Below are 26,583 nucleotides of genomic sequence, written 5' to 3' on the forward strand. Positions count from 1 at the left end.
ACATCTAATCATAAAGGAACAAGGATTATTTTCCTTGGGTCACTGTTACACTCAGATTGCTTTCAGCTTCAAGACATAGGTTTATAACCACATTACTTAGAAATAAGGTGGAAGATTGGGAAAGACTCGACTAAAACACACAAAACTGACTGTCTTTAAAAAGCGAAGGGTGTCCTGAGAAGGTGGCTCAGTCAGTAAGATGCTCGCCACACAGACATGAGGATCTGGGTTCAGATCCCTAGCACTCATGTAAATGCCAGGCCAGGGTATGTATACTTGGAATCTCAGCACTGGACAGGCAAAGACAGGAGGATCCCTGGGTTTTTCTGGTCAGCTAGTTTAGCCAATAATGTGAAGAGGCACTGAGACAGACACCCAGCACTGACCTTTGACCTCCACTCTTCTACATAACCACACCCATGTATTGGCACATGTACTCGAGCACACACACACACACACACACACGTGTGCATATCATGTGTGCACACACAAACACACACATATCTCACACATACAAAAAGAAGAGTGCAAGGGAATGGTCTTTTAAAAGAGAAGCTTAGCAGAACAGTTAGAGTTCTTGTAAAAAAAAAAAACAACAAACAATCAGAGAGAGTTCTACACCCATATCTCCTTCGTAGCTGTGTGACCATGAACAAGCTCTGAGCTTCATCTGCAGAGCGAAGAGTGTTACAGTACTTATTACTGAGAATATGGAAGCCCACAGACCCTGGGTCTCCTGTTTTACTCTATCAACACAGAAGACTCTGTGACTAAGTGTGTGTTGTGGGAGCAGATTATACCTCACATCAAAGAGATTATCTATTCTGAAGCTGGGTGTCTTCTCTTCTCCTTGAGGCTGACGCCATCTTCTTGGAGAGAGCACAGATCTAGAGTTAGGAATTCCACTTTACCTCACTGTTATTTAGAGGGCCATGTGCTCCTCCATGATTTCATTATTTCACTAGAGCAGCTCACAGAACTCCAAGAAACCCATTTCCTGATTTATTATAGAGGATATGACAAAGGGCTAGAGACCCTCAGATGAAGATCTGAGGCAAGGGGCCCGACCCTTCTTTAGGGGCCTCTACTTTAACCAGAAACTTCTAGTCTTCTTTAGTCCTTCAGGTAATCAGACTCCGTCTTGAAGCCACCTAAAGGCTGTCAGCTGCCAGTCGCCTCAATGGTTCATAAAATGGATTCCCTTGAATATTACAAAGATTTTAGGGATTGAGTGTCAGTAAATGCATGTTTCATAATATCATTACCAGAGTCCTAGATAACCAGGACAAATCACAGCAAACCAGAGTCTGACCACTTGCCTCAGAAATCAAATAGAAAAAGCAATGGCTAAAGGCAGAGAAAAAAAAAATTGAAGCACCTGAGGGTCCCTCTCTGGGGAAGAGTCCAGGTTTAAGTACAGGAAGACCCGATACAGGGGGCAAGAGGTCCTGCTCACAGTGGATGCTGTCAGATTGATGACATCTCTGTTTTTGTTCAACCAGTTGGCTCCAGGGGAATCATTCGTAGCTTCCAAGGCTTGAAAGGACAATTTGGTTTCCATGGTTCATACCTAGGGGTGACCTCATTTCTTCTCATGGGGCAACCACTCCCACTTGGGGGGACAGCCTCACCATGGGGTGATCTGCCTGCAGGGCTGGCTATTTCAAGAACCCAGGATAACTTTGGTTCAGGAGAATGAGTGGAGTCCTCCAGGGGCTGCTGTAGCAGACTCAGTAGCGTCAAAGCCCAAATCCTCAGTTACCCTTATCTTGATGCCTTCAGCCTTGAGGGCAGATGAGAAAGGTCAGAAGAATTTAGGGTCAGTTAGCCTAATCTCTCTCAGCTAGAGTCACTGGTCATTTTGGAGACTCCTGTTTGTGCTACTGACTCACTGGCTCCTGCTCTTGGGCATGGTTTTCCTCCTGGGTTTCCTTAGAGATGGCTTCTCAAGTCCCTCAAATTGAATCACTTCCCTGAAGGATCAGTTCAGCCTGGCCACAGATTCTGCCTCTTCCTCTGGTGTGTGTGTGTGTGTGTGTGCATGCAAGTGTTTGTGTGTGTGTGTGTGTGTGTGTGTGTGTGCGCGTGCGTGTACTTTGTTTTCTTCTAGAGACCCAATATTTCCAAACTCTGTAGTTCCCTTTCAGCCTAGCTAAAAAAAAAAGGGGAAGAGGACCAGGCCAACGAGGAGGAGGAGGTGGAGGAAGAGGAAAAGAACACCAACAGCCAGTGCAGCAGACGAGAACGTGTTCAGCTGTACTCATCCTCACAGAACTAGAAGCCGGGGAGCCTGTGCCTAGCTGACCCTCCAACCTGCATCGGCCCACGCTGCCCAGTGGAGGCCATGGAGTTGAGGCCTCTGCTGATCCTGCTGCTGTCCATAGCTTGGCATGGTAAGGAGTAGAAAAGGGGTACTCCTTCGGGTGTTACAGAGAGGACCCTGAAAGGAGTCTGAGCCCCAGATGCCCCCACTTTCTGCTTCCATCTCTCCAGCATAAGAGTGAAGGTTTGTGTTTATCTGAAGAGAAAAGAAGGCAAGAGTGCAATGGAAGCAGCCTGGCCAGGGCTGTGGATGTGTCTAAGCTTGGCCTTCAGTCCACAGCATGCCCTGAGTGTGGCTCCGATGCTTTCAGGACCATTATCCACAACTGCTCAATGGCAGGTGGGAGGGTGGAAGTGAACTGAACTTGAGAGCAATGCTTTCAGATGATTCCTGTGCGCACAGGAAATTACCTGGGGATCTCCTTCAAGGCAGATTCTGATAGGTCTCAGGCAGGACTGAGATTTGCATTTCTCAGAAAGTCTTAGGAGCTTGGCTGCTCAGTGGCTTTTGCAGCTCTTCCTGGAGCGGTCCCACCAGCCGGACAGCACAGAAGGCTGTGGTTACATAGGACCTGCCTCAGAAAGGCCCTTTCTTGGAAGTCTTAGGTAACAGGGTCAGGGTAGAAGAACAATAAGAGAAGCCTTTCTGTCCCAGGCCTCGAGGATGAAAAGTTTGGAGGGGAGTTGGAGGAGAACACACATGAGCGAGAAATCATGTGAATGAACAAGTAAGAGGGGGCCAGGGAAGGCCAGGGAGGGTCTCCCAGACGTTGTCCTCCTAGGCACCTCTCCCAACTTCTCAGGCAGCAGAATCTTCTTCAAAACTACCATCGCAGAGGGGATCTGGCTAAGGGTGAGACCTGGCATAAATGGCCCAGGGTGGCCCAACAAGCACATCCGGGCTCCACCTGGCCTAATACACGTTTTATACACAGCGCCTGCTTATCTGGAAAGAAAGACCTCGAGGGAAGGGACTTGGGGGGGAAGGACAGTCTCATTCTGGTCCCTGGAGAATCAGTACTACTGGCCCCTGGCGAGATGACAGGCTCTTTGCTGGCTCAGCCAATCTCATTGACTTGCGCACTGGCACATTTCGGTTAGAATGCGATTGGTGTACACTAGAAAGCACACATTCTTAAGAATACTGTTAAATGACATTTGACAGATGAACATGGTCATGCAGTCAAGGAAGAAGTTATTCCTCTCACCCCAGAAAGTCCTGTGGTTTTGATTCACTGCTTTTTCAGTCTTTATGTAGAGCACTGCTGTATGTGTGTGCATACATGTATGTGTCTGTCTGTCTGACTGCCTAATGTCCAACAGGGAAAGGAGCTGAGAGACATCACTGGAAAGCCTAAGATTTATAATCTAACAGATTATTGGTGAGTGGGTGGGACCATGGGAGCTTCTGTGGAGGTTGGAATAGTGTGGAAGCACTTAGAGGTAGACACTGAGAGAGAGAGAGAGAGAGAGAGAGAGAGAGAGAGACAGGCAGCCAGAGACAAAGACAGAGAGAGAAGAAGAGAGAGAGAGGTGGTCATGAGTACAAGAGGTTGAGGGTGCCTCCTGGAGCTGATGGTGGAAGAGTCTATTTTGCATGTACAAAGAGGAGGAGGTTTGGGTCATGGGAAGAATTTGAGAGGGGGAGATATGAGACGAGGAATGGACAGGCACAGGGGGTCAGCGGCCATCAAGTGCCCATCCAACGGGAGGTAGAAATAAGTGGGCTTCCCTTCCTGCCGGCCATGCCAGCGGGAAGTGAGAGCATCGTGTGGCGAATGTGGAATGTGTCAGCCCTGTTCTGTGTAAATATCCAGGGCAACAGACGAGGAAGAAATAAGACAGAAGCCTGTCCCAGGGCCTGTCCTGGAGGCCAAGACAGGAGACAAAGATAAGCGGAGCAGAGTAGCTTGCGGGAGGGGAAGGGGAAAATGTCTGGGAGATAAGGCAGGAGCAGAGTCACAGAACCCAGAGTCAGCTCCTGTGATCTTAAAAGTTAAAGTCTTTGGCTGGCATGCCCAAGAGGGACATTAGCAATACGGCACAGGAGCAGTAGGACAGGGCAGGAGAACTTTCATGCTCTGCTGCCTTCCAGGTGGACACTGGGATTGTTCTCACAGGACAGAAGAGCATCTGACACCCAGAGAGTCAATAACCTCCCCATCTGGAAATGACTGTCGGGACAATCCCTGACAGTCCTGGTCAATGTGAGCCCAGGCCAGGGTGAAATAGCTTGTCCCTTTTCCTTCTGGTCACCCTGAACAGGAAAGCCACAGGCACTATTCTCCTTTGTTCTACATCTGGCTGGCTGCTGGGGCAGGTGGACTCCAGTGGGCTTGAAATCAGAGCAGATACCAACTCAGGCTGAAATCATTTTCGAGAAGAGACTTTCCATTTCCTGACTCGAGCTTGGGTGCGTGCCGGGGGATGGGGAGAGGCTACCCATTGAAAGCGGTTATAAGAAACACTGGGCCTGATGCCCTCGGACCTGCCACACCACTGTGTCTGTCTCACCAGCTGGAGTAGGAGGGGTTGACTTGCGGGGTCAGCAAACAGGACAGTAGTCCAGAGAGGCCTCTGTGCAGAGAGTGTTCTGAGATGCAGCACACTGTCCCCTTCTCCAGGGGTCGCTCACTGTGTGGAGAGGGGCAATGGCCAGGAGGGCGGGGAAGCAGAAGTGAGAACACCAGTGTCGAAGGGCCACATGCTGGGCGGAAACCAGGGCCAGCCGGGTGCCAGCAATGTGCTTCCGCCCACACAGGCCGGCGGTGCCTGCCAGCCCCTCCAAGGCTGTGAATCAGTTCTCACTTCCCCCCTTCACCCTTATTTCAGGCCTGGGAAAAATGCTGACACTACAGAGGCAACTAGCCTCCTTCCCTAAGACCTGACAAGGGTTTTAAGTTCTCCTTTCTCCTTCAAGCAAATTTTCCTTAAAAGAGATTGGCTGCCAAGAAACCCAGCAGGTCCAGAGACGAGAGGGCCGAGTGGGTACCTCAGCAGTCTCGTTCATGAGCATGGCACCTGAGCCCGAGTGAATCTTTACTGGGATAGGTGATGCTGTAAAGGTTTTCTGGCACCTGAACAGCCTAACACACCGGGGAGGTGTAATCACTGCCTGTACTTGGGGGTGAGGACACAAAGGGAGGAGGATGGGTGGCTTCAGGCCACCCTACAGTGTGTGGACATGATGCCCAGTGGTAGGAGTGGGCACAGCAGGAGACACTTGGAGGCTCTCTACCGGACTAAGAAGAGTGGGGGAAATCTAGACTTGGCCATCTGCTTCTCTAGTCACTTGGTTGAAACTTGTCTTGCTTCAATGGGGTCCTGGCCTTGGCTCTGCAATCACAGCCTGTTTTGTATATGAGACTGATGGACACCTCTCCTGGGCTGGGAAGTGATGCAGAAGTCTGGGCCCCCATGGCTTTGTGGGGAAGCCTAGATAGATCTGAAGTTAAGGAGGCTCCCAGGCCAGTCTCAGAGGAGAGGCCCCTAGGCCTGGCCGATATCAACAGATTTGGGAGCTGAGGGAAGGCCTGAGGGGTACGGACCCATTCAAGTACCAGAACTATCCCTTTCAAAGCATGGCCCAGCTTAGCTGGGGGACAGCTGGGGTGCACCCCAGGCCTTACTTCTGTGTGCCACCTTCTTCAGGTCAGGGGGCCCCTGTCATTGAGCCCAGCGGCCCCGAGCTGGTTGTAGAACGGGGCTCACCAGTGACCCTGCGATGTGTGGGCAATGGCAGCGTGGAATGGGATGGCCCCATCTCTCCCTACTGGAACCTGGACCCTGAATCTCCCGGAAGCATCCTGACCACGAGAAATGCCACCTTCAAAAACACTGGGACCTACCGGTGTACTGAGCTTCAAGACCCCATGGCAGGCAGCGCCACCATCCACGTGTATGTCAAAGGTGAGGACTCCGAGTTCCCCGTATTGGGCAGGAGGGCTAGCTCCTGGCATTAGCATGCATAATAAACCAGATCTCAGCTTGTAGGTGTGAGCATTGACAACCAAGCACCCATAGTCATGCTATAGGGTAGATGCTATGAATACCTCCATTTTCCAGAGCCTCCGTGGGCTTGCCTCTGTTGCCTGAGGTCACAGCAGCAAGTACCCTAGGAGCACCTGGTTCCAGAAGCCAACCTGGAATGTTCTCTGAAGGGTCCAGTACAGTATGACTTTGTGCAAATGCTCAGCCCTCTGATCCTTCCGTCACTAATATTCAGTTGTTGCCTTGAACCCTCCTCTTGCCAGATCCTGTCCGGCCCTGGAATTTGCTAGCACAGGAGGTGACAGTCCTTGAGGGCCAAGAAGCTGTGTTGCCCTGCCTGATCACTGACCCCACGCTGAAGGCCAGTGTCTCACTGGTGCGTGTACGGGGCAAGCCGGTCTCACGCAAAACGACCTACTCCTTCTCACCATGGCAAGGCTTCATTATCCACAAGGCTAAACTGCTTGATAGCTATACATACCAGTGTAAAGCTGTGGTGAACGGGAGGGAGTCCACCTCCATCGGCATCCGCCTTGATGTGAAGCGAGGTATGTAAGATGGGAAAAACCTGGCCAGGCATGGAGGCAGGAAGGAGAGCTGGCAGCCATGGGCAGAGGGAGGACAGAAACTACCCTTTTCTCTCTTCTTTCAATTACTCTTTTCTCTCCGGGGCAAGTGGGGTGAGGTGTGCTGGGTGGGACTCTGAGCATGACACCAGCTGTGATGGACTAATCAGGACAATGGACCAGAGAACATTTGGGATCAGAACCTTCACTGTAGGTAGACCTCCACATGTCCTGTTCCAGGCTGTCTCCAGGCCTCAGGATACCAGACTCAACTTACAGGCTTGCTCCATGACTTCTGTGTGTCAGGAACTGTGCTGCTTGCCAAGGATCTCACCTACCGAGGCTAGACATTATACCTGAAAGGCAGATTTGAAGGTGACGCAGACTGTCTAGGTGAAGCAACTGGAAAAGGCCAGGGTAGGGTACAGCCACCAGTGGGGGAGGCTAATGCTTTTACACATGAGCTCTCTGAAGCTCTCTCTCGGAGCTAATGATCAACAGCGGGACCTGGGCATGGTAGAGGGTATCTGTTATCCCAGCACTGGCAGCCTGAGCTATAGCATGATACCAGGTATCAAAATACATAAGTCACTTACCTCCAGGTCTAGTGACCAAGCTAGACCCTTGGAACCCTCTCTGCTATAGAGAGCTGTCCTCTGACCTTTACACAGGCTGGAGACGTAACTCAATGGAAGAACAGTTGTCCTGCATACCTCTGACCTTGAGTTTGAGACACAGCACTGCAAACCAACCATCACCACCAAATTGGCATAGCAAGAGCAGCCATCATTCAAAGGCATAGAAAGAAAAGTACTATGGGAAAGAGGGCAGATGCAAAGGCCCTACGATGGACAAGTCTAGCCTTAGCTGCAGCGCAGTATACACAAGCCTGGCAGGCACAGCAGGCATCCCATGGGCTTTTTTTTTTTTTTTTTTGGTCAAGGTTTTTCTGTTTAGCCCTGGCTGGCCTAGAACTCCTACTTCTGCCTACTAAGTGCTGAATTTAAAGGTGTGTGCCACCATGCCCAGCCAGGGACTGGCTTTTATTCTGAGAATGAATGTTTACGCAAGTGAAGGGCACAAGAGAGGACTTTGGATGCCAGGAGGAGAATGAAATGGGAGGCAGGAGGCTAAAAACAGTGGTGGCACTGGAAGCAGAATTCGAGGGTGATATAGAAGAGCGACTCTCCTAGGGACTTGCTTGTTGGGAAAAATGGGGCATCAATGCTGGCTCCTAGGGTTTGGGTGGAGAATGATGGGACCCTGACCAAGCATCCTGTCCCATGGTGTTGGATACAGTGCCAGTAAGCCTAGGTGTTCATGGGTTGTTTCTGGCCTCAGCCCACTCAGAGCCCCCACCCATAACATTGGAGCCTACAGAGCTGGTGCGGATTCGAGGGGAGGCTGCCCAGGTCGCGTGCTCAGCCACTAATGCAGACGCCAACTTCAATGTTATCCTCAAACATGGAGACACTGAGGTCAGTCCCCGGGGGAACTGCACATTCTCTCAGCACAGAGGCTTCCTGTGCTCAAACTAGCTTTCTGGGCTAGGGACATGGCTGTGGACCAGAAGACCCTGTGCCAGCAACAACTGACTCGAGCTGCTGGGGGAGGAGGTGGCAATCTCATTCCTTTCAGGGATTACCCTGTACCTTTGCTCCAGCTTATAGAGCGCTTACTTCTGACAGAACAAGGAATTCCTAGGCTCCCCTAGAAGCATGGGGCATGCTGGGTATTTCAGGAAGACTTTGAGTGAGAGGGAAGATGAGAATTCCTTGGAAGGAATGGAGAGTCTGCCTCCTCGATTCCTCACCCCATGTGAACTGTGTGTCAGGTCCAGCCCTGAGCCCTTGCTATATGACTCTACTGTATTCTCGCTTTGACCCTGGGGTAGGGGACTGTTATTCATCCCATTTTATCGATGGAGCAACTGAGGCTCAGAGTTCAGTCCCTTGCCATGCACAGGCAGATCATCTTTTTAAAGGTGGAGGATTTGAATTCAGAGCCTAAAACAATTTTAGTAAGTCATCTCTATTCTTTCTGTCTACAGCTTAAAATCCCCCTGTACAGTGACTTTGAAAATGACATTTATAAAAAAGTCAGGAACCTAAGCCTCAGTGCCGTGGACTTTCAAGATGCTGGCAAATATTCCTGTGTGGCCAGCAATGAAGCCGGCTTACACACAACCTCAATGAACTTCCAGGTGGTGGGTGAGCATCAGGCGATGGGGGAGGCCTGTTGGGAGGGAGGATGGTGCTTGACCCTGGAGGCCCATCTCAGGAGACTTCCTAGACCCTCAACTTCCTCTAGCAGAGCATGAGTCGTGATTTACTTCAGTGTGTTCCGTGCTGGGATGGGATGGGAGCCCAGCACTTCCCTAGTGCAGTCCGTGCCAGTTCACTCATTTCCGAGGGCATGGGGAATGACACAGACACACCAACAGACAGCGCTTCCCTGCTGTGAGGGTCTCCTCAAACACCAGCAGTCCCTCTAACTGCGGCTTCCAAGCTGGGGCAGGAGGGGTGATAGTGGAGGTGCTGGGTCTCCGCTAGAAAGGAAGGGAACACTAGGTGCCAGCCCCGAGGGAAAGGAGCCCAAGCATCTCTGCGACACCAAAGGCAGCTGAGAACGTCAGACATGTAGAGATGTGTGAGCAGTGGTGATGAGGGGTTGAAGATGAGGCAGGAGCCGGGTGGCAAAGAGCCTTAACGGAGTGGGTGGAGAATTTGCATCTTATCCTGGTGAGAGGTCATGGAGGTTATAAAGCGAGGACTGAGGTCTCCACCGGGCTCAGCTTGCACAGGAGGGACTGGGAGTCAGGAGCACCCACTTCTGCCTGTCATCAGACCTGGTTCTGCCACATATTACGTCAAACAACCTCTTTATGCCTCAGTTTCTTAACCTGAAAACAAAGTGAGAGTACTGGAGCATGTTTAGAAAACATGTTTAGAAGAAGCCCTGGTCAGAGCCACACTGCTGGAGCGTGCAAGCAAAGACTGCATTAGGAGACCCACCCTGGTGCTGGAGGAAAGGAGAGAGTGGTGGGGGTGCCAGCCACGGTAATGAAATGCCCTCCCATTGCCTGGCTATTGAGTGTGGAGCTATTGAGTGGCATTCCACAGGCCGAGAACCACACAACAAAGCAGTTCTACTGTGTGAGAAGGGCTTCTGAGTGTGGTCTAGAAGTGTGGCCGGCTAAGTGACCATGTGTGGAGTATCAGAGAGGAGGAGATGGAGGAAGCATGAATCACTGGCCTCAGAACCCACGCAGGCAGCTCCTCAGAATTCTGTAAGGTAGAGGAAAGGGAGACAGAACTCACGCAATGTCCACCTCCTGTCACAGCTCTAGCCAACCTGCTTCCTAGCACAGGCATTCAGGAGTCACCTCAAAAATGTGTGCACATTCAACTTTTGGCCAGATGTGTGTTCGGGCTTGAAGTTGGTGGAGGGCAAGCTCAGACACTTTAGGCATGAGAGCTCAAAGATCACGGAGCAGCTGTTGTGCCGTAAGATAGGTCTGAATGCTGCATTCAAGGAATAGCTGGTCAGTGGGGTTGGGGCGGCACGAAGGAGAGGTACCATGTGAGGTCAGAGAGGTAAACTGGACAGGTAGTCTGTCCAGTGGTCCTGAGATCCCGTGTGAGGACCTAGGCCTTTTCTCCTGGAGGAAGTGAGGAACAGTTTGAGGGTTTGAGCAAAGCAACACTGTGGTCAGATGTGGGTATGATGGATCATCAGGGAGAGAAGGAGAGGGAGTAAATTAGGCTTCCCCAGTGGTCTAAGCTCAAGTGGTCCGAGGTAACCAGTCCGGACCAGAGTGGTAATCGAGGTTGGGAGAAGGGCTTGGGATAGCTGAGTAGATGAATGGATGAATGGGGTGGCAGTGGAAAGCTAGGTGACGGAGTTGAGACCTGGTTGGGCCTGGAGACTGTGATCCCGGCGCACGGATGTGCTCGGGCCCTGGCTCAAGGGGTGGATAGTCCAGTGAACAGATAAAGGAGGCCATCTCCCCACTCACACTGGATCTTCTGGGTTGATTTCCAGAGAACGCCTACCTGAACTTGACCTCTCAGCAGAGCCTCTTGCAGGAGGTGGCCGTGGGGGAAAGCCTCACCCTCACAGTCAATGCAGATGCCTATCCTGGCCTACAACATTATAATTGGACCTACCTAGGGCCATTCTTTGAAGACCAGCACAAGCTTGACTTTAACACCCAAAGGACCACATACAGGTACTGCCTGTCAGCCCGTGGACAAATGCAGGGTGTGTGTGGTGGGAGAATAGGGGGGACTTCAGCCAGAAATGAGGATACCATGGTCCTGTTCCATTTATGCCACACTACCCCGGGCGGGTCCCCTTCCTTTTCTCCATCTCACTTTTCCTGACTCTGGGAATATTAGTCCCCTGCGTCAAGTTGTCCTATCTCCCTGCCTTGCGCCTCTAGAAAGCCCAGTGCTTTCCTCTGCTGCTTTATCATTTCCGGGGGTGTGTGCTGTGAAGCTCACTTGAAACCTCTCAGCTGCATTTCCTGTCCTCGGTATAGTCAATGCCAATGTAGAAGAAGAGTCCAACTTCCACCCCAAGATGTATTTGAGGTAACAGCCATACCTGTCAAATTCACACAGAGAGGGGCCAGACGGACACAGTCATACATTTGCTGAAGGATTAATCATCCCCAAAACCTCCTTTTAGAAATCCTTTCCTTAGGCTCTGGGGTATTTTCAGGGTACATGCTCCTGCCACACCCACTCTGCTGGCACCCTTCTACGCTTAGAACTTGGGTTGGCCAGTGTCCACCACAGTAGATATATACGGCCTACCTCTGAATGGAGCATATGCTTGAGGGCTTTGCTCTCCTGACCCAGAACTGGAGCCCGTTAGGTGAGCACTCTACCACAGAGCCGAACCCAGACTGAAACTGCCTTTTCATAAAGTGAATTGTAGTCTAGCGGTGGCTGCAGACCTTGTCTAAACTGGTGCTTTGCTATCATTAGTGCTGGGGAGATGTCTCCATGGTTAAAGAACAAATGCTGTTTTTGCAAAGGACCCAGGTTCAGCTCCTAGCATTCACAGAGCCTTATTAATCTGTAACTCAAGTTCCAAGGGATCCGATGCTCTCTTCTGGCTTCCATGGACACCAGACACACATGTGGTACACACACATACAAGCAGGCAAAGCATTTATACACATAAAATAAAAATAAATCTTAAACATGTATTTTAAATATACGTTTTATTTTTATGTGTGTATTTTGCTTGCATGTGTTCATGTGCTCCACCTGTGTGCCTGGTACCTGTAGAGGTCAGAAGAGGGTGCCAAATCCTCTGGAACTCCAGCTATAGATGTTTGTGAGTCACCATGTTGGTGCTGGGAACCAAACCTGGGACTTCTGCAAGAATACCTGCTGTAAACCCCTGAGCCATCTCTCCAGCCCCATTGAAAACGTGTTTATTACCTGAGTAATGCATCTGTTAGCTGGACATGGGGCACACGGCTATTGTAGGCAACAGAGGCAGAGAGATCAGGGGCTCAAGGCCATCTCTAGAGGGTACATAGCAAGTTTGAGGTCAGCCTGGGTTATATCAGAACCTTGTCTCAAACAACAACAAATACACTCAAAATGGGTGAGTCATCAGTTAGAGACTAAGACAACGAACTGGAATCAGCCCAAGGTGACTTTTTGCATCAGCATTTGCTTCCAGACTTTTCTGCAATAAAGGCCACCATTAAATTAAGTGCCTATAATGAGTCAGATTCTTGCCCAGCATTTTAAATGCACATCTCTTCGACCCTCAGGCCAAGCCTATGAGTTAAAGACAAAACCAAAAACATAAGACTCCCTCTCAGAGCTGAAGAAGACCACAGCAGTGGAGTGGCTGTGTAAAGTCATATAGCCAACAACGCTAGCATTGGAATCTGGCCTCTGGTGTCTGTAGCTGCACAGCTCAGAAACATTCCTGTCTCTCGTCTCTGTCACCATCCCTTGAGACAGGGCTAGCACATCAGGGATTTTTAGTAGGGGTTGTGGTGTTTGTGAACGCTTAGTCCAGTGGTAAGCAGGAAAAGGAACTTATGACGTACCTCCCAGAACCTTGCAGACATCATCTGTAATAAGCCCTTTGGGGGCAGGACAAAGAACACTCAAGAACACTGTCTGAGAGGACAGTGAAGGACCTGGCATAGGCAGTCTCAAAGGCACACTCTTGAGGACCCGGCTCAGCCAAGGCCTCTTTGCCCTGAAACTGTACCAAAGGATCCGCCACTTTCTGCCGCTGCTGCTGCTGATAACAGTAGCATCTCTTGACTGTCTTGTAGGTACTCATTCAAGCTCTTCCTGAACCGTGTAAGGCCCTCAGAGGCTGGCCAGTACTGTTTAACGGCACGAAACAAAGCAGGCTGGAATAATCTGACCTTTGGGCTCACTCTTCAATGTGAGTGATAGGGACAGGCTGCTCAGGACTGGGGGTGCTGGGGGGGGCGAGGGTAGCAGGTTCAGGGCAGGGGTGGTCAAGAGACAGAGACCTCACCGCTAAGGCTAACCCTGTCCTCCTCCATCCTTCCTTTCCTCCTCAGACCCTCCAGAGGTCAGTGTTACATGGATGCCTATGAATGGCTCTGATGTCCTGCTCTGTGATGTCTCTGGGTACCCTCAGCCCAACGTGACATGGCTGGAGTGCATGGGCCACACCGATAGGTCAGTGGGCTTAAGTCCCCTCCTTAGGCTGAGCGTCTGGGTGGGACACTCATGAGTGGGAGGAGCATGCTGATGTGATAACCCCTGAAGCCCTGAGTCAAAGTCTATTCTTTCCAGGTGTGATGAGGCCCAGGCCTTGCAGATTTGGAATGATGCCCACACCGAGGTCCTGAGTCAGGAGCCCTTCCACAAAGTGACCGTTCAGAGCCAGCTGCTCATTGGGACCTTCAAGCACAACACAACTTATGTTTGTAGGGCCCACAACAACGTGGGGAACACCTCCCAGTCCTTCAGGGCCATCTCTGTAGGTAATTCATCATCCCTCCCCCTCAGCTAGAATGGGCATCAGGCATGTGGAGACTGCTTGCTCCCTCACCCAGGGATTCCTACTTGGAGAAGATCCCAGCCGTGCCGACTTACACCTCTGGGTCACCCTGGCTAATCCTGAGCCACAGAGCTCTGGAGACAGTTATATGGAGAGGTCCAGAGTCCCTCACTTGGGACTGAAGAGAAAAGGGCAAAAGGTCAGGGAGTGGGGGCGGGGAAATGAGGCAGACCCAGACAGAGAATGAGAAAGGACTGAGAATGACGGGCAGAGGTAGAGACAGGGACTCCTGAAGCAAGCTGATACACCAGTCTGATCCTTTGACTCCTGCTCCTCCATGCATTGTTAATTCTTGCAAGGGAAAGAAGAGTTGGGATGAAGAAATATTGATCTTCCCAAATCCAAGGCTGGAAGGAATGCTTTATCCATTTCTCTCCAGCTCTCCCTTGTTCCCTGCGCTCCCCAATCCTGAGACACGGTTCAGCCCACTCAGGGCCACTGTGCAAGGGTTTGTCCAGTGCTGACATGGGCTTGCACCTGTTCTTGGTCTCACCCAGAAGTCCTCAGCCTCCTCAGTCATTGAAAAGCTAGTAATTTGGCACCTACTGTGGGCAGGGCCTGGGCAAGGCTCTCAATCCAGATCGAAGGGCAGGCCTTTGGCTTCTGCCTGGCTGAGGGATCGAGTCACTAACCTGGAGCAGTTGCTGCCATTGCCCATCCTGTCTGTGACTGCTCCATGTCACTGCCGATTGTGGCAGTTGTAAGCAGCGAAGCCTGCACTGTGCCGGCACTATACCAAGTCATAGTCTCTATGAACCCTCACTCTTTTAGTAGTAAAGTCCCATCTTCCTTCATTTTGGAAGGATGACACACCTGAGATGTTCAGAGACGTCCCAGTGTGGTGTCACTCATCTACTGAGAGACCCAAGCTCCTAGCTGGGCGTGGAAATCAACTGTGTCCTTCCTACTACATTGAGATGACCAGGATTAGAGGTCAAGAAGGGGAGACCTATGGCTCCTGAGCTGTCTCTCAAATTCAGAAGGCTGCTGAGCTCTTAAGGACACACAGGGAAGCTGCAGGAAAGCTAAGGAGGGTTTGGGTGTAACCCCCAGAAGGCCTTTCTGCCCACAGGTGTGAGGGATAATGCCCCACCACAGGGGTTGGCATGCAAGCAGTGGCTGGGCACTGAGCCAGCCTACTACAGAGTTTTCACGCACTGTCAAAGAGGTGAGGCTATATCCAGGTCTCCCCACCTGCTCACGCCTCTGTCCCTCTCTTCCAGGACGAATCGAGCAGCAACCTGATGAGTCCCTGTTCACTCCGGTGGTGGTGGCCTGCATGGTTGTCATGGCTCTGCTGCTGCTGCTCCTCTTGTACAAGTACAAGCAGGTGAGCTGGGCAGCGGAGCTGGGCCTGGACCCCGAGGGAGCCATCGGTGGATGGCACCTGTTCGCTCTCGCTCATTCTGACAGGCTGTCATGCAACTGGCAGCTCCTCAGTCGGCGTCTACTGTGTGTCAACATGGGCTAGCATTAAGAAGCTCCTCGTGCTGTAATCCTAAGCTTTTACTGTTGTGGGGCCGGAGAAGGTGTGAAATTGAGGGTGTGCCTAAAAGTCGCCTGGCTCTGCCTGGCTTTGCTTATGGGACCCCAGGAAGCTCCTTTCTCCATCTGTAAAATGGGGTTCCTGGTGGCGGGTTGTCACCAAGATTCTCCAACCTATATGTGTAGAGGGAGGTGTAGGGTGTCGAAGACAGCACTCAGTGGTGGAACCTGTGCTCCCGTGCAAGTAGGAAGTTGGCTGCAGACCTAGTTAGCTCGTGCACATTGGGATGGGAGTGCGTCTGAAGCTGGCATCTCCTTGACCGCTTACCAAAGTGGTTCCTGGGTGCCACTTGCCACCAAGACACGGCTTAGTCACTGTCATGGCTACCGATGCTGGGAGAAACACAAAGTCCTTTCTTATGTGGAACTAGAGGCTGTCTCTGACGCTCCAAAAACACCAGGATCCCACAGCCCTTTCTGCCTTGACTGATTGGCCTCACCTGATGGTGGTCTAGGGTGCCCCAGCTCTCTCTACAGTAGGAGTTTTTTAATATATTACTCCGAGGTACCTTCTTATTTCCCATCCAGGAAATTTAACTGCTTCTTACACTGCCCAAGACCAGGGGACCTTCAGCCTCTGCTGCCCTCTTCCACCATACCCTTTGATGTCCACTGGCTGAGGTGCTCATGAAGGAGAGACCTGAAAGGTCTCTCAGGGCAGTCAGCAGTCCTCTTCTGGCCAGCCTCTTCATGGTGGACTTGGCCCCACCTGTCTTTTATCTCCCAGGTCTGGGTGAGAAGAGGCCTGCTTATGGAAGGGTTGTTTCTGGTCAGGGCTGAGTCATCGCCTTCTGTCTCCAAAAGAAACCGCAGCAGTGGGGAACACACAGGGGGAAGAGGAAAGGGTAGGAGTCAGCTATCCCTGAAGATAGGGACAAAGGAAGAGAGGATGATGGGTGCAGAAGAGAGAAGGGTAGAATCAGAAAGAAGATTCCGGGCCTAGGCCTAAATTGAAGCAGGAGGGTCTGTAGAGCTCCCAGTGGTCTCCACCTTCCCCAGGCTCCATACCTACCCCATGGACCGGAGGCCTGTGGGGAGGGCAACCAAGATCTGATGTTCCCACGCCCTCTTCAATCCCAGTCAGAAAATTAGGAAAAAACCTCAGCATACAGTACGAACAGCCCATAAATTGATAGGCAATGAGGATTTAGCCAGGCCCAGCTCCCAGGAAAGGCTCAGGAAGCCACCTGCAGCTGGTATTCCTTCTAGGCCACCCCACCTTCACAAGGGCAGCTCCTAAAGTTCTAGGGATGAAAGGAATTCCTGAGGTTGGGGGGGCCAGGGGGTCCAGCACTAGAATCATGGATTGGGAGTAAGCCTCCAGCTGAACCTCCCTCCCCCCCTCAGACGGTCCCTTCCAACATTGCCCTAGCAGAGGTGGGAGGGCTGACTCAGCCCAGCTGCAGAGGAACAGGGGAAGCAGAAGTGGCTAGGAGAAAAACAGTCGCAGCCACAGAGACTCCTGGAGATGGAAGATGGAAGTGACAGGAGGGGTCACCCAGCCTGAGGGAGGTCCTCCCCAGATCTCATTTCAGCCACTTTCCCCAAGCCATAACATGTTCATAATATTGTTTCTGGAAGTGTTTTGTGTTTGTTTGGATGGCCTCAAACTCCGTCTGTAGCTAAGGATCAGCTAAACACCTGATCCTCCTACTTCCATCTCCCAAGGATTACAGCGTGTCTCATCATGCCCACTTGGGTGTTCTTCCTTAAGTCTAACTGTAGTCTTTTCTCTCAAATGTCCAGCGGGAAGTTCTTCTTTGTAGTTAGGTAAAATCTACTTGGCTTGTAAGACTTCAGCAGTGGCTGAACACAACACAGCCACTTACAACAGTCGCTCACTCATCTTTTAGCTCCTCTCGCTGAAGCATCCTTGAAGGAAACAGCCCAGTCCCTGTCCCCAAGGCCTGTTGGTCTGTTGAACAAGGCCTCGCTGTCCTCCACCAGCCCAGTTTCCACTTTCCCCTAAATGTGGCCTTCTCTCAGTACTTCTCAGGGAAGCTCTGGGTGTGACCCCTGCCCTCAACGTAGCTGCCCCTGAGGCAGGGAAAGGTGAAGTACTCCCTCCCTCCTGCCAATACCCCAATCTTAGCTGGGTTGAAGGGCCACCGAGAACCTGAGAGGGAACTAGAGCCAGCGTAAGGTGTAAGGTTCAGGGCACCCCGTTTGTCAGAGGGCTCTGCCTCAGAACCTATTCCTTCTCCCTAGAGTTAGGAAGTAGCCCACACTTCACAGCCCTCCTGACCTTCCTGCCTGGACGCTCCCCTCACATTCACTAAGCCACATCGGTCACCTGCCTGTCTGTGGAGTTTGTCAGGATTGTGGCCATCTCATGGCTGTCCAGCATTTGTGTACTCTGTGACTGGCAATTTCTTCTTTCTGGCTCCTCATGGACTTGCCTTGCTCATCTTACATCACTCTCTGTCCTGTCACCCTGTTTTGTTGGCTTCATGACATTATTTTTAAATGTTTTAAAACAGTTGTTAGTATATATTAATTGCATGTAACAAGGGGATTCATATGACATTTTTAAGCATGTGCATAATGTATATTGATGATAATGATCATATTCACCTTCCATTACCTTCTCTTGTCCCTCTCCCATACCTGCTGGTCCCCTTTCTTTCCCCCAGTTCCTCTTTGACTTTAATTTGTGTGTGTATGTGTGAATATGTGTGTGTACAGGAGTGCATGTGTGTGCATACATATGTGTATACATTTGTGTGTGTTTGTGTGCTCATATGCAAACATATGTTTCAATATGTTTCATTAGGGTTGCTTACAGAAGTGTAGGTGAGAAGTTATTTACAGGGATGGGCTATACAACTGAGTCAAACGTCTCTCCCACTACAGTAATCATTAACTGACTAAAGATAGTCAGAAATCCTGTGATCCTCCTCCAAGCCGGGGTGTTGATAGGACTAATCCTGTCCAGGTCTTACGCAGGTACTCACAGCTGCTGTGAGTTCAAGACAACAGCCATGTCGTGCCCGGAAGAGTGTTCCTTAAACGTTTACTCCACCCCAGCTCTTACATTCTTTTCTATGGTGTTCTCTGAGCCTCACCCTCAGCACTTTGACCAGTCATGAGTCTCTGCAGTTACTGCTGACTCTTGCAGACAGCAGTAGCTTCTCTAATCAAAGCTGAGAACAGCAATGATCTATGGGGATAAACAGAAATATTTGGAAGCTTAATTGACAGGCACATCATACCCATTCAGCAAAACAGCAGCTGTATATTTCCCACTAGGGCTAATAATATCTCTAGCCAAGAGCTCTTGACTAAGATGACAGTACTGGTTGTGGTTTCCCTCCTGTAGCCTCAATTCTATTCAGAAAGTAGCTGGTTTCTCCCGTAACAGACTTGATACTACCTGTTGTTGTTGCTCTGTTTTGTTTCTCTAGACAGGGTTTCCCCACGAAGCCCTGGCTGTCCTGGAACTCACTCTGTGGACCAGCCTGGCCTTAAACTCCCAGAGATACACCTGCCTCTGCTTCTCTGAGCCCGGGATTGAAGGTGTGCACCACCATGCCCGGCTAGACTTGACACTATTTGCACATCTTTTGAGGCATTACTTGATGGTTTCCTATCTATATATTGAAGTTGAATGGCACTCTAGTCACTCAAATGCCAACCCCATGGAGCCAAGAGTTTGCCTTGTTCAATTATGAATTTCTCATGCATGATAGAAGTGAATGCTCAATAAAATGTCTACGTGGCTGTATTAGTCAACCTGGAAAAGAGAGCGAATTCTGACCTCAGCATAGGTAAGATGATGGCAAAAGAAGTCACAAAAGACATTGCATGACCCCACTTAAACGAAACACTCAGAACAGTAAAATTATTAGACACAAAGTAGAGTTGTATCTTCCAGTGGCTGGAAAGAGGCAGGAGTAGGGAATTATGATTCACTGGGTACAGAGCTTGTTTTTATGAAGTAAAAAAAAAAAAAGAGTTCTGTTTCCTATCACTGTGAATGCACTTAATACTACTGGGGAGTATATTTGAAATGTTTCGGATGGTACATTTTCTGTTCTATATATTTGTCTACAATTGAAAATAAAAGTAGGGATGGAGTATAGCTTAGCTGTGCAGTATGTACTTATGCACATATAAGGCCCTGGCCCAATTCATAGTGCCCCCCAAAAAACCAAGGACATAAACTATATGGGTGAGAGAATGGATAGGTTCATGAATGAATGGATAGTTCTCAATTTCTGTCCTCCACCTTGACCCAGGGATTATCAAACTCAGAGTCATCAAGGCCCTCAGAAATCATCTTATCTGAGTCTTTGAATGAACAGCTAAAGAAAGTGAAGTTTGTAGAAGGGAGGGTCACTTTGTAAGGCAGGATGAAGCATGGATTGCCTTGGGATGCTGGGCCCACATGATGCCATGCTCTCTCTCAGCACATAGCAGGCTGAGAGCTTCAGGATGGTCCTCCCATGCTCTTGGGAGGTGAGGAGCTAGACCATCAGCCCCATGTCTTCCTTTCCTTCTGCAGAAACCAAAGTACCAGGTACGCTGGAAGATCATTGAGAGCTACGAGGGCAACAGCTACACCTTCATCGACCCCACCCAGTTGCCCTACAATGAGAAGTGGGAGTTCCCCCGGAATAACCTGCAGTTTGGTGAGCGAGAGCGAGAGAAGTAGGGGGCATGTGGGGGCTGCAGGGACCCTGTGGGCCTCAGGAACCTAAGGAACTCATGTGTGTATTACAGGTAAGACTCTTGGAGCTGGTGCCTTTGGGAAGGTGGTGGAGGCCACAGCTTTCGGTCTGGGCAAAGAAGATGCAGTGTTAAAGGTGGCTGTAAAGATGCTAAAGTGTGAGTGAGAGGAGGTGTGGCATGGGGGATGGGGACTGGGGAGTGGTGTCTGCTACAAGTCTGACTCCCCTGTCACAAGAGTTGCTTTCCACACTTTTAACCCTCCCTCCCTCCTTCCCTCCTTCCCTCCCTCCTTTCTTCCCTTCCATTTGTATATCTGCATTTCTTCTCCCTCATTTGGACTCTGATCCCTCTGGGTCTCTGGGTGGTTGCTGTTTGCCCTGACTTTTGGCCCCATCTCCCAGCCACGGCTCATGCTGATGAGAAAGAGGCTCTGATGTCAGAACTGAAGATCATGAGTCACCTGGGACAGCATGAGAATATAGTCAACCTCTTGGGAGCCTGCACTCATGGAGGTAAGAGCTGGGCAGGATTGGAGACTCACGGTCTTGCGTATCCAAAGTCCCTAGACATCTGCCTCTGGTTCCCCTTCTCATCTGCTCTAAGTACCTGTACGATGCTTGCCTCCAAAGCTCTGATATTCTGAGCCTGGACTCATAGAGTAGGAGCTGCTCACGGGTGATGTGCAGCTCCCTAAGCCACTTACGGAGAATTTAACATGAAACCCCAAAACGACCTTTTAAAAAGCCCCTACCTTAGACCTACATGCCCCAAGACTCCAAGTCACTTCTCTCCTTTTCATAATAGTGGCTTTGTCCTATGCTGAACTGCATGGATCTCCTCTGAAGAAAGAATTTTTGAGCTAAAATTTCCTTTCTTGAGACAGTCTCATTTTAATCCAGGATGGTTTGGAATTTCTTATGTAGCCCAGGATGGCCTTAAACTTGTGATCTTCTTGTCTCAGTCTCCCGAAGGCAGGGAATATAAGCAGGCATCATCACAGGAGGCTAGGCTAAACTCTTTTTTTGAAAGTTTTGTAAGTTTTCATTGGCTTTACCCAGATGGAGTTAATTAAGGCACAAAAAAGCCTGCTCCAGAGGCAGGATTAGAACTCAGGTGTACTGCTTCCCAGGCCAGAGGCCCCTGTTCACATGGGGAGTGGAGCCTTGGAGTGCACCTCCCTCACCCTGACTTCTGGCTACCTTAGGGCCTGTCCTGGTCATCACTGAATACTGCTGCTATGGCGACCTACTCAACTTCCTGCGAAGGAAGGCGGAGGCCATGCTAGGCCCTAGCCTGAGTCCTGGTCAGGACTCTGAAGGGGACTCCAGCTACAAGAACATCCACCTGGAGAAGAAATACGTGCGCAGGTAGCTCCCTGGCAAAGGACAGGATGCAGACCCCCCCCCCCCCCCCCCCCATCTGTGTCATGAGGAATACCCACCCCAGGCTTTAAGGCAACTCTGCTTTCACATTCCCACCATTCAACAAATATCTGAACACCTACCATATTCCTGCAATGTGGAAGGCAAAGATGGGTTTCTGAACACATCACCTTCTTGTGTGCAAAGACTCTCCCAGGCCCAAACTTGGAGCCCTGGCCAGAGGTGGGAGGATGTGAGGGAAATGCTTGCTTCTGTTTGCCCCACGGCATGTCACTGGGAGCTGTAGGACACCCCACTCCACTCAGGAGTGGCCTGCCATGGGGAAGTGAGAGCAGAGTGTATTAATTGTTGAATGGAGGTAGTCAAAGAGCCTGGCCTGTGGTGAAGTTCCTGGTCCACTCAGACCAACAGGTGAGCCAACAGTGTTGAACCTCTCAGGTTCTGCTGTTCCGTGAATCCTGGAAGCCACCAGAGGCTATAGACAGAGCCACTGGGGAAGCAGAGAGAGGAAGAAACGAGTTTCATGTTGCCCATGAATGGGGCAGAGGAGGAACCTGGGCTGAGCTTGCTATATTTTGAGTTGGAGTCTCTGTCTGGTCATGGAGGGTTGAGCCCTAGCGCTAGACTACTGGGGTAGGGCCACACTCAGTCCAGGAGGGTGTGTACTGTGCTTGTGGTGTAAGCACTGGCAGCTGCTGAGACGGGGAGCCCGAGGGAGGAGGGGGTGCCCTAGCTACCTTCTGTCAGTGTGCAGACAGGCAAAGCACTCCTAGTGTGGGGTATTTCAGGGGCAAGTGGCATGCCCTAAACCTGTCCTACAGAGGGAACCCAAGTTATGCTAGTACAGAAGTATGGTTTCAAGAAGGGTGTTGGCGGTCTACCCAAACCTACAGAGAGACGTGCTCTTAACTGAAAGAGACTCGCTGAGGCGCAAATGCCCTGAGCCAGTTTAAGCTGTGCTCTAGACCTGGGCAAATTTAATGCTGAGTGGCTGCTCTGAGGATGGGGAAAGTTCAAACCTTGCCAAGTGATTTTTTTTTTAAGTGTACGTATGAGTGTGTGTCTGTACTACCCGTGTTCCTGCTATCCAGAGAGGCCAAAAGACGGTGTCAGATACTCTGGAACTGGGGCTACTACCAGTTGTGACCCACTGTGTGGGTGCTGGGAACCAAACCCAGATCCTCTGAATGAGCAATTCACTTCCATCCCTGTGTGACTTATATATATTTTATTTTTATTTTTTACATTTATTTATTTGTAATGCATGTATATAAGCTGGGTCTCTCACTTTCCACCATTTGGGTCCCTGGGATTGAGGTCAGGTCATCAGGCTTGGCAGTAAGTATCTTTACCCCATGAGCCATCTTGCCACCCTCCTAGAGTGATTTTTAATGAGAAGCCAACTGGTTAGATACAGTGTGGAGGAATCAGGGCAAGGACCTGAGAGGGAGTCACATTCCAGCAGGGCTGCTAGAAAGACAACCTCTTCCTACCTTTGAGGATAGAGCAAGGACCTGAAGGAAAACCCAAGGGCACGATGGTATTAGGAGGAACAAGGAACTTCGAACAGGCAGAGCTGCCCAATGACAGGATATCTGTGGCACCAAGGATGGTTAAGCAGGGCACAGTGGTTGCTCAAGTAGAATGTGGCAAGGGGCCTTTCTTATCAGAGAGGGACACTCAAGCTGACCTTTAGGTCCCTCCCCTCTAAGTGACTAAGGAAGTCCACGGGGCAGCTGGAGGACAATGCCTTTGCTAGGCAGTGCAGTGATGGGATCATTTCCCGATTCTCTTTCCTACCCAGGGACAGTGGCTTCTCTAGTCAGGGTGTAGACACCTACGTGGAAATGAGGCCTGTCTCTACTTCTTCAAATGACTCCTTCTTTGAGCAAGGTACGGAGGTACCAGGACGAGGGGTGAGAAGGGTGGATGGGCCCAGGGGCTGGGGACTGGGGGCTGGGGCTGAGGAGCAGCAGGCTGTGGCAGGGCTGCATTGCCTTTCCCTACCCAGATCTGGCCAAAGAGGTGAGCCGGCCACTGGAGCTCTGGGACCTGCTGCACTTCTCCAGCCAAGTGGCTCAGGGCATGGCTTTCCTTGCTTCTAAAAATGTGAGTATGTGTCGGGGGAGGAGTGAGAAAGGGGAGGGGAGGTGGCCCAGTGAGAAGGACGGAGGAGCATTAGTGTGAGCAATGTACAGAGGGCCTTCGGAGGCAGCAGTGCGTAGCTAGGGTGGGCTCTTCCTGGAAGCCTGGCCCCAGTCTTGATATGGCTGCTTAGAGGGCCAGAGGAGCACTGGAGACATGGCTGTGGGGCTTTCTAAAAGTTAAATTGACCACATCAAATTCTCTTATACCTCAGGTCTGCATAGGTTTGGACAGTACAGGACTACCAAAACCAGTATCCACTTCTCCATCAGGGACCAAAGACCACATGCTCCTCCTCCCTTCCTCGCCATAGGGAAGACATAAACAGACTAATCTCTCGGTGCTTTCCTCAGTGCATCCACCGGGACGTAGCAGCTCGAAATGTGCTGTTGACCAGCGGACACGTGGCCAAGATTGGGGACTTTGGGTTGGCTAGAGACATCATGAATGACTCCAACTATGTCGTCAAGGGCAATGTGAGTGGTGAGAGGGAGTGTGGCTGGTGGGGCAGGCTGCGGAGGGCCCTCGAGTGACACGGTACTGCCCCGGCAGGCCCGACTGCCGGTGAAGTGGATGGCCCCGGAGAGCATCTTCGACTGCGTCTACACGGTTCAGAGCGACGTGTGGTCCTACGGCATCCTGCTCTGGGAGATCTTTTCACTTGGTGAGCAGCGGAACCTGATCCGGCCACCGCCTAGGCCTCATCAGTCTTTGGCTACTCCACCGGTGTCTTGAACCTTACTGATGAAATCTGATCAATGATGCCTGGTGTCTAAGACAGAGCAAGGGCTGGCAAGAGCAAAGGGCTGATGAGGGCTCTTGAACCAGCACTCCAGCTCCTGAGGGCGATTCAGACTCTCCAGCCAATCTCTGAGTCCTTCCCTCACTTGCCTCTGTAGTAGCTCTTATGCTGTTGCTCCTTAGACACCTGCTAGATGCTTTTGAAGATGCTAATCACCTTCTAGCTCCCTTCAGTCCCATGGGGACTGGGCACAGTGCCCTTAGGTTGAATTCTTAACTGCACTGCCAAGTGACCTAGCATCACCCCTTTGCGGATTCACAATCCAGGTTTTGTTCCATCTGCTTCCAAAGCCTGTGCTGGACTCTGTGTGGTTGGTCGTGAGGGGCTGAAGGCTGTGGCCTCCCAAAGCCTAAGCCTACTTACTGCATAATGCTGCGTCTAGGAGGCCATGAAAACAAGTGGTTTCTGCTCTACACTACAGCTGGGACTTTTACACTCTGCCCAAGATGCTGGTGGGCGGGGAAGGGGAAAGCATGTGTGGTCTCTTGTATGATCCCGGCCTTTTGCAGGTTTGAATCCCTACCCGGGCATCCTAGTCAACAGCAAGTTCTACAAACTGGTGAAGGATGGATACCAAATGGCACAGCCTACATTTGCACCAAAGAACATGTATGCAAAAGCACCCAGGGAGGCAAAAGAATCTCTAGGGTTTGGGTAGTTACTGGAAGAGCATGTGGTCCTGGTCTTTGTCTAGAAGCTTCCAGAGCCAGGCTTCCATCTTCAGTCCATTCTTAAGATCCTATACTAAACTTTGAACCCAGGGGCCTCAAGCATGCTAACAGGTGCTGTACCACCAGGCCATACCTCTAGCCCCCAAATCAACTTTTGACTAGTTTTGGGGAGTCCATCACTAGTAGGTCTCCCTACTGATGTGCTCTGAGGGTCTTGACATGGGCAACCTTTGTTCTGTATCCAGATATAGCATCATGCAGTCCTGCTGGGACCTGGAGCCTACCAAGAGACCCACCTTCCAGCAGATCTGCTTCCTCCTTCGGGAACAGGCCCAACTAGACAGGACCGACCAGGTGAGAGGGATGGAGTACCTGCCTGGCTGGCTAGAACAGGCTGGGCTGGGCCTGAAAACTTCACCTGTCTCTGGCTTCTCCCACCCTCAGGACTATGCTAACCTGTCAAGCAGCAGTAGCAGTGGCAGCAGCAGTGACGGTGGTGGCGGCAGCAGCGGCAGCAGCAGCAGTGAGCTAGAGGAGGAGAGCTCCAGTGAGCACCTGGCCTGCTGTGAGCCAGTGGATAGTGCCCAGCCCCTGTTGCAGCCCAACAATTACCAGTTCTGCTGAAGTGGGACCACGGAGCACTGCTGCTCCCCATATCCCAGCTCTACCTCCTCCATGGACGGGCGACATGGGGAGAACACATGAACTTTGTCCTCAGCTTGGCCCAGCTCTGAAACTTCAGAACATGAGGGGTCTGGGGGAAAGTCAGAGGCCCCCATCCCCAGAGCCTGGGCCATCACTGCCAGTGGGGTTTTCACAGTGCTAGCCTGTATTCACTATGCCAGTTGGTGCACCCCTAGTTCACTTTCTTCATCTTGTTCCCACTTGGAAAGAACCCCTGTTCTTGTGTTTCAACGGAAAGACTGATTTGTGTCTCAGAAAAAGACAAGGCTCCCACGGCTATAAGTAAGTGGAGAGATTGCCTTCCCTGACAGATGCTCAGGCCACAGCCTTCTTAGGGCTCCTTCCTAGGCTCACAGGCCTGGTCTCCACTCTTGAACTACACTATAGCCCCGCCTCATCCTGGATCTTGGACTGCTAGAATGAGCCAAGCGGCAGCTAAAAGTGAGGGGCGTTCTAGCTAGTGCCCTGTCATTCTAGGCTGGAAGGCAATGCTGGCCACACCAAACAAATGTAGCACACTCCTCTCCCAGCTGACTCGTCCTCATTAACAGTCAACATTAAACTAACAGCATTAACACAGCCAGCTGTGTCTGGATCTTTGCAGCACACAGGTACCTCCGAGATCCCTAGGACGTCTTTCCACCCACCCATCCCTCTTGAGAAGTGACCAACAAGCACCCACTTCCAGGGCAAAAGGACACAATGAGCATTGAACTGGCTATTGC

At 51.0% G+C, this 26,583-nt stretch overlaps 1 protein-coding gene across 1 annotated transcript; it reads left to right on the forward strand.

The window, feature by feature from the left end:
* The first annotated feature begins 2,221 nt into the window (after positions 1–2,221).
* On the forward strand, positions 2,222–26,437 carry Csf1r (colony stimulating factor 1 receptor). Its single transcript, XM_055622555.1, has 21 exons — positions 2,222–2,393; positions 5,974–6,231; positions 6,576–6,860; positions 8,220–8,356; positions 8,929–9,088; positions 10,923–11,109; positions 13,195–13,310; positions 13,453–13,573; positions 13,691–13,881; positions 15,182–15,288; positions 20,008–20,134; positions 20,226–20,330; positions 20,576–20,686; positions 21,379–21,541; positions 23,361–23,449; positions 23,568–23,665; positions 24,055–24,177; positions 24,254–24,365; positions 25,013–25,112; positions 25,420–25,528; positions 25,619–26,437. The coding sequence occupies exons 1-21, from the start codon at positions 2,345–2,347 to the stop codon at positions 25,796–25,798; spliced, it is 2,928 nt and encodes a 975-aa protein (XP_055478530.1). The 5' UTR covers positions 2,222–2,344; the 3' UTR covers positions 25,799–26,437.
* The last annotated feature ends 146 nt before the right edge of the window (positions 26,438–26,583 follow it).

Source organism: Psammomys obesus, unplaced genomic scaffold (assembly GCF_907164565.1).
Source record: "Psammomys obesus unplaced genomic scaffold, mPsaObe1.curated_primary_1811, whole genome shotgun sequence".
NCBI lineage: Eukaryota > Metazoa > Chordata > Mammalia > Rodentia > Muridae > Psammomys > Psammomys obesus.